This window comes from Eurypyga helias, unplaced genomic scaffold (genome assembly GCF_000690775.1).
Source record: "Eurypyga helias isolate BGI_N326 unplaced genomic scaffold, ASM69077v1 scaffold14990, whole genome shotgun sequence".
Lineage (NCBI taxonomy): Eukaryota > Metazoa > Chordata > Aves > Eurypygiformes > Eurypygidae > Eurypyga > Eurypyga helias.
In genome coordinates, this window is record NW_010225154.1 from 32,946 (window position 1) to 40,964 (window position 8,019).

At 51.3% G+C, this 8,019-nt stretch overlaps 1 protein-coding gene across 1 annotated transcript in view; it reads left to right on the forward strand.

Annotated features, from left to right (window-relative positions):
• Positions 1-6,670: 6,670 nt before the first annotated feature.
• The window catches only part of ZHX3 (zinc fingers and homeoboxes 3), a gene marked incomplete at its 3' end in the record, with an annotated part of 1,688 nt that continues 339 nt past the window's right edge, over positions 6,671-8,019 (forward strand). Inside the window, 1 exon segment of the mRNA XM_010148350.1 lies at positions 6,671-8,019. This exon segment is cut by the window's right edge and continues 10 nt beyond it. Within this exon segment, the coding sequence (XP_010146652.1) occupies positions 6,671-8,019 (1,349 nt within the window).

Sequence of the window (8,019 nt, forward strand, 5' to 3'; positions counted from 1 at the left end):
CTCTGCCTTTGCCCTTCTCACCTGGGTATGGCGAGTGCAGGAATCTCCAGCCTCCCCCTCTCCTGCCAGCCCACGCCAGGCACGTTTTGGCAATAAGCTGGGTAATTAATACAAGTGGTGAGCTCCTGCATGACTTCTCACGAACGGACTGCAAATGCAGAACAAACGTCAACACCCAGTCAAAGTGAGAGTCCCAGGGCTGCCATGGCTGGCAACAGGGGTGGCCATGGGGCTGTGCCCCACGCACGCCTGCGCTCGGTGCTGTGTGGGCCTGTTGTCTTCCTCCTTCTCCAGCACCCAGGTAAAGGCATCCAGCCCTGGGCCACTGAGCTGGCACCCAGCACTGCCCAGAGCAAACTGTGTGTCTGTCCTACTGGGGGGGACCTGGTGAGAAGCATGGTGGGATTTCCCTCTGGTAGGAAGGGGAAGGTGAATCAGCTCTTGGATCTGGGTGCTGCAGAGACCAGCCACTCGTCGGTGCTGGCCACAGGGATCTTTTATTTGCTGACTTTCACTTGCCAGTTACAGGTGAGGAGTTGGTCCCAAAGACAGAATTGCATCTTCTGGGCCTGGCTGAAGGTAAAGGCTGAAGGAGAGAGACAGAAACTCTCAAAGATCAACATTTTGTTCCTCCTTTGATCCCCCCCACCATATTATGCTATTGGCCAGGGCCTGCAGAGTTTCAGCTTAAAAACAAACCGCTATTATTTAAAGTGCCAATATTATGCTTGGCTTCGCATGAGACAGAAACATCAACTTTGTCTCTGACCTGGGGAGTGTGTCTGCCTGCCTAGCAGGCACCCAAAGTGTTGAGAAAACTGTTATTTTACTTCTATTTTGGTGTTGATTTTTTTTTTTTTTTAATTTTATGGTTTTTTTCAACTGACCATTTACTCTTCGGCAGAGCTGCATCGAACACCAGAGCCCGCAGTAGAGCACTCTGCCATCCTACGTGTCCGCATGGAACCTTGTCCCCGGCGCAAGTGTTGGGCACCCCGGAGACGGCCGGGCTGGGGGCAGAAGAGGGTGGTCATCCCTGTGTCCAGGTGGTGGGAGCAGAGCTGCTGTGCCCAGTGGTGTGTTGGCCGGCCCGTGAGGCTGCCCTGGAGATGGCCGGGCTGGGGACAGAGGAGGGCGGCTGTCCCCATGCCTGGGTGGTGGGAGCAGAGCCGCTGTGCCCATCGGTGTGTTGAGCCTGCCCCAGAGATGGCCGGGCTGGGGACAGAGGAGGGCGGCTGTCCCCATGCCTGGGTGGTGGGAGCAGAGCCGCTGTGCCCATCGGTGTGTTGAGCCTGCCCCAGAGATGGCCGGGCTGGGGACAGAGGTGGCCGGCGGTGTGGTGAGGCTGCCGTGGAGATGGCCGGGCTGGGGACCGAGGAGGGCGGCTGTCCCATGCCCGGGCGGTGGGAGAAGAGCCGCTGTGCCCAGCGGTGTGCTGGCTGGCCGGTGAAGCTGCCTGGTGGGTTTTCTGGTTGTTGTTCCTAGGCGAGGTTTGCAAAAGGTCACAAAAATTAATCTTCTAACTGGGGACCTTGGCACTGTGCGGAATGAGTGTTTTGCATTAACAACCTAACTCATTAATTCACTGAAACATTTAAAACCAAACCAGTTATATCCAGCCAAGCTGGAAAAAGCTGAAAGTTCATACTCAGCAGTGCAGATTTCGAAACCTCCCTTTGTTAATCTCTGCAGAAGTAAATTTTCTGAAATTGCTAAGCTCACTTTGACTGGTCTCGGCATTGTTTTCCTCAGCGGAGGCAAAGCTGCTCTGCAGAGGGTCAGTGGGGTGTACCTGGACCCACCGAAGGGGACGAGAAGGTTCCTGTGCTGGGGAGTAAGGAGGGCTGGTGCGGGAAGCATTGCAGGAGGGGAGTGCTCAGGGCACCGCTGTAGCTTTGGGGCTGTCTAGCTGAAATTTGGTGTTTTCATAGCTGAGGTCCTGGATTTCACAGTTCCCATCTTCCTCCTCTGTTACTACGTTCTGAATTGCATGGGGTAGCACGTCTCGTGGTGCTCCTTGTCCTTGTTTGTAAGCAGGAGGTGGGTCGCTGGCATGCGACCTTCGTGGGCCTCCTGCGTGGGGAAGAAAGGGGCCAGTCTGGGCAGTGCCGGAGCGAGCCTGGACTGCGGCTCGGCGTGCGGGACTTGCCTCTTCTGAGCTGCAGCCCTTGGGAAGCTGTTGGGTGGCTACCAACCTGCCCGTCCCTGTAGCCACAACACGGTGCCAGCAGCATGAAACTGCACCTACTAGAGGAGCAGATCTTTCTCCTGGTGGTTTTTCCTGCTGTTTTAAGCTGGGAGGTGTGTAGACAAGCTGTCTGAGCTGTGCATTGAGGATGGGGAACCACGACCCAGCCCAAGGCGTTTGCCTGGGTTTGTGCCTGCCTGGTGCAACGGCCGGGCTGCTCCGCCATCGCAGGCACGGGGTGTGCGCAGGCTGGCTGCTGGGTCAGCGAACACGTGTCGGCCCCAGGGTCTGTTCCTGGGGCTTTAGATACGTGTGCTGGGATCCGAGCGGCTGAAGGAGCCCTTGGGCTGCCTTGTCTTCCAGCTTTAGTTTCTCTGGGAGCATCACTGGGACCACATCAGTTTGACCCTGCTTTAAGTCACTTTTCCCTCCTGTTTCCTACAGCAGTGGCAGGTTTAGGTGCACAGGTCATTTAACCTGCGTTCTCTGCTTCCTCACTCTTAAATTAGCAAGTATAGATTAGATAGGAACCATGAATTTAAGGATAATCCCATTGTCTTCCTGGCTGCCAGGTAAGCTTTTCGAGGCCAGGCTGGATGAGGCTCTGAGCAACCTGGTCTAGTGGAAGGTGTCCCTGCCCATGGCAGGGGGGTTGGAACTGGATGATCTTTAAGGTCCCTTCCAACCCAACCCATGCTGTGAGTCTATGATTCCATTCAGCTAATGTCTCATTGCTCCAGTTCATCATAAAATAATACATAGGAAACCAAGTTCTCCACACACAGCTGTGCAGATTGTCCTGAAGCATTTGCAGTGGTGGTATACTGAGCTCCGTTGGAAAGATGGGGTTTATTTATTTATTTTTCTGCCATTAATTTACCCTATCAATTAAAACAGCCTCACTTTAATGCTGGGGAAATCAGTGAATTATCCATTCTGTTATATGTTCGTGGTGTATTAAAGTATTAGTGCATTCCAGAAGGTGAGCAGTGAATAAAACATGTTCTGGACATGTGGTTATGCAACTGTTCTGTGGAAATGAAACGGACAAACAGTACACTTGATTAATATTTTTTTTTTCTTTTTTCCCCAGTAAATTGGCACTGTGATTCACTTCCAGCTAAATTTGCAATCTGTGTTCTCAGGTGGCATTAATATCGGAGCCCCAGCGGGAGAGCTGTGGCGCTGCGCTGCTTTGATTGCATTTTTAACAGAAGTTGGTGGGGAGAGCATGGGGCTGGATGCAAATGAAACGCAGAGCTTTTAGGTTCTCTGTAGGTGGGTCAGGCCATTCACATTTACCCAAAGTAATAGCAGCAGCGTGCTCAGGAGAGGCACTCCGTTAACGTGGCACAGTGGGGGTCTTGGTGTGTCTCATTGCTCTGTATCAAGTTTACGCTCTTGATGGATAAAAATACTCTTTTTGATACCTGGTGACTCCGTAAACACAAGGTTAGATCCATCTGGGACTCGAGCTGTCTCCGGGATGGAGACTCTGGAACTGGCTCTCTATCAGCAGTCTGCTGGAGATGAAAAAGCTTGCAGAGGGCCCAGCAGTTTCTCCCTGTAGAAACTCGTAGAGCTGCTGAATAAAATTAAATCAGAATTCACTTTTACCATCGCTTGCCTGACACAAAACTTCTTTCAGCCTTTAAGGCTACAGTTTGTAGCCTTTAGGCTGGTATTATTGGGGTTTTTCCTAATTGACTCGGCTTGGGAAGGTCATCGCAGCCTGCTAGATTGTGTAATATTTAACTTAGCATCAAAAATGAGGATCCTGGGATTGGTGTCAAATGGATGCTGTTCCCTGCTGAATAGCAAAGCCCATTCATAGTCATCCAAGTATTCAACTCGCTCACGCTAATGAATAACTTTCTGGCCCTCTGCAGCGGGAAAGACTAACCACGAAAAGGTGGGATGAGAGCGGCATAAAGGAGGTATTGAGAGCAGGCAATTCGCACCGTCTAAACGCAGATCACCGCTTTAATACCCTTTGTTTATTTATAGATTTTTTAAAAAGTTATAATTTCTAGCTTTTCACCAAGCTTTAGCATAGCAAGCAGTCTTTCCTGATGCCAACTTCAGTGATGACTAACGCTATTTACAGGACTGTTTTGTAATCTCAGATCAGCCCACGTTAACGGGAAGTTACGTTTTCCCATCAGTCTTTTCAACGGTGGGTGAGAGTTGCTGAGGCCAGAGTCAGCCATCCAGGCTCTCCTGTTCGGAAAAAATGAGGTCAGCTTTCCAAACGGCTTTTGGAAAAAATTCTAACGAAGTTAGGGAGGTCAAACTGTACTTCCTCCATGTGATTCTTTTGCACCAGGACCTTTCATTCCTCTGTTCTAAAAGCTACCGACAGAAATAAGCAGAGGAGGTATTGCATAAGCACCACAGAGTCATTTGCCCGATCTGCATTTCTCAGTGCGTGACATCAACGCGGAATATGACAAAGCTCTGGTGCACAACCACTGCAACCGGTAAGAGTTACCTCTGTGAGTCATCTGTTAGGGTGGGAAGTTGGTCTCTTCTTTTTTTTTTTTTAAGTTCAAGTTTTCATGAGTGTTTTAATAAAGCTCCATCGCTGTTGCTGTAAATCCCAGGAAAATCTGGCACAGTCTTTGTAATATGAATCAGTGTGTCCACACGCTTCCAAGTGACCTTGCAATCTGGAAAAATACCGTGTTATCCTGGTGTTTAAAAGAAAAACACAGCATTGCTGTATCGAAGGTTGATGGAGGGGTTAAGGCGGAGATGTTGCTCCCTCCGATGTGCTGCCTGCCCTGTCATCGGGACCGTCACCACGCAAGCGACTCGGGTGCCAGCTACAGCAGACAGCGCTACTGCCCTCGGGTCGTGATCTCAGGCACGGAGCATCCGCTGCGCAGATGGCAAAGCTACATCAGGCCGGGAATAAGGTTGTGGCTAATGCCCTGGCCATCCACAGGCTGCAGCAGGTTGGGAACCCCTTTAGCTTCAGAAAAAAAATAAGAGAAAAATTACCTTTTTTTTTTAATGTGACAGATCTCTGGTCATTCCAGGTCCAGTAAAATGGGCTTGTATTGCAGAGAAATTACACTTTCTTAGGAAATAGCCCCCCTGCACTGACTTGTGTGAATTCCAAAAGCTGCAAAGGTGGTGGGAGCAGTAAGCTGGGAGCCAGGAACGTGTGTGTGATGCTGCCGTTGGGTTTTGGGGCCTCACCTTCTCCTCCAGCTCCCGACAAAGATGCAACAGATGCTGTTACAACAGTGATGAAGTGTGCACGGCATGGGCAGGGTATCTCACAAATGCTTTGCAGCCTTGGCTAAAACACTGCCTGCAGCCTTCTTGCTCCCCGCAGCAGAGCTCCAGGCGCCTCTGCAGGCAGAGGCCCTTGGCACGGGCACGGTGTTTTGAGCTGGCGAGAAACCTCCCTGACAGGATGGTTGGAAAATGCCCATTTTGAAGAAATTGAAACGTTCTGTGTGTAAGGCGTTGATTTTTTGTCAGGTTTTTCTGATGGAAAGCAGGTGGCTTTCCCAGCGTGACCCTGCTTGGTATCGCCTCCTGCGAGCTGCTGAGCTGGGGGCCCGGGGAGGCAGGGAGCCCAGGCACCGCTCTCCCACCGAAATACCGGCGATGGGTCTGGGGAGGGCAGGGCAAGGGGAAATTTTGGCATTTTTCCTCCGCAAATGAGGATTTGAAGTGGGCTGTAAAAGAGGCTTTTGTGTGTATTTGTTTTTAAGCAGGTAATTCACAGGTGGTATGAGTGACAATGATGAAAGGCTGCGAGAATTGGGTTTGTTCAGCCTGGAGAAGAGGAGGCTCCGAGGAGACCTCATTGCAGCTTTCCAGTATCTGAAGGGGCTACCAGGGTGCTGGGAGAGGACTTTTTACAAGAGCCTGTAGTGACAGGACAAGGGGTAACGGGTACAAATTGAAAACAACGGGGTTTAGATTAGATATCAGGAAGAAATTCTTCCCAGAGAGGGTGGTGAGGCACTGGGACAGGTTGCCCAGAGAAGCTGTGGATGCCCCATCCCTGGAAGTGTCCAAGGCCAGGCTGGATGAGGCTTTGAGCAACCTGGTCTAGTGGAAGGTGTCCCTGCCCATGGCAGGGGGTTGGAACTAGATGATCTTTAAGGTCCCTTCCAACTCAAACCATTCTGTGATTCTATGATTCTATGACAGTACGTTAAGGCCAAGGCCAAGTTAAATGCTACTTGGCCTTGGCTGAAAAAAAGGCTGAAAATTATTTATTGAGTGAAACAGTTAAATACCAGGACAGTTGTGCTTTGTTGCCAAGGGAAGTAACCCCTTCTCCCTCTCCTTGTCCTCAGGTTCAGTGGCAAATATGAACATTTGTCAACATATGACAACAGCTCCTTGGGATGTCATGAATTTGCTGGAATCTAGACCACAGAGCACTTGCAATAGCACTTATTAAATTTTAATTTAATTTAAATGAAAGAAAAATAATCATCTGGATCAACAGTAGTGATGGCTAGCAAAAGAAAATCCACAACTCCCTGCATGATACCAGTAAAAACGCTGGTGCTTCAGGAGACTGAACTGGAGGCTGTAGAGGATGGTCGTGAAGGAACGCAACAAGAGGCTCCCGCGGAAGGGCCAGCAGCTGGAGACGCTGGTGCCAGTGCCGGCAGTAACGGAGCCCTGTCTAACGGGCACCGTGGTATTGCTGATAGCGACACTTACATCTGCAAGCCTTGCGACTTTGGATCGCAAGACGTTCATCTCTTCTTTGGGCACTTGGACTCCGAGCACTTAGACTTTAGCAAAGACCCTGCGTTTGCGTGCGTTGCGTGCAGCTTTCTGGCAAATAGCCACGAGGGGCTCTCGCACCACAATGCAGAGTCGCACGCCGGCGAGACGAGCTTCGTCTGGAGGGTGGCTAAGCAAGACAATCGTACAACCGTGGAGCAAAGTCTCTGTGAGGCTGCCAGCAGCCATGACCTTCCAGGAGAGGTCCCTGAAGAAGGGGTGGTGGACGGCCAGTCTGAAATTATCATTACCAAAACCCCCATCATGAAGATAATGAAAGGTAAACCTGAGGCCAAAAAAATCCATACGCTGAAGGAGAATGCCTCAAGTCAGTTGGGCAGTGAGTCGGAGGTGAAAGACGGAGAGCATTCATTCCCAAACGGGTCTGTGCCAGTCAGCCAGCCCACTGCAAGTTCGACAAAATCATCTCATATAGTGAATGGCTCCATCATAGGAAACGTGCCTGTTCTGCAGGCGGGTGTTGCACAACTTGTGTCGCTGCAGCAGCAACCCCCCTTGCATCAGCAGCTACCTACATCCAAGTCCCTTCCCAAGGTGATGATCCCCCTGAGCAGCATTCCAACGTACAACGCGGCCATGGACTCCAACAGCTTCCTCAAAAACTCTTTCCACAAGTTCCCCTACCCCACAAAAGCCGAGCTCTGCTACTTGACCGTGGTGACAAAGTACCCGGAAGAGCAGCTGAAGATCTGGTTCACTGCCCAGAGGTTGAAGCAGGGTATCAGCTGGTCACCGGAGGAGATTGAAGATGCCAGGAAGAAGATGTTCAACACCGTTATTCAGTCTGTGCCGCAACCCACCATTACAGTTTTGAACACGCCGCTGGTTGCAAATCCCGGGAGCGTCCCCCATCTCATTCAGGCGACTTTACCAGGCCACGTGGTGGGGCAGCCGGAGGGGACGGGGGGGCTGCTGGTCACGCAGCCCATCATGGCGAACGGGTTGAAGGGCACCAGCTCTTCCTTCACCTTGGCGGTGACCTCTGTCCCCAAGACTCAGCCGGCAGCGCAGCACAGCACGGTGAGCTCCAGCAACGCGTCGGGGGT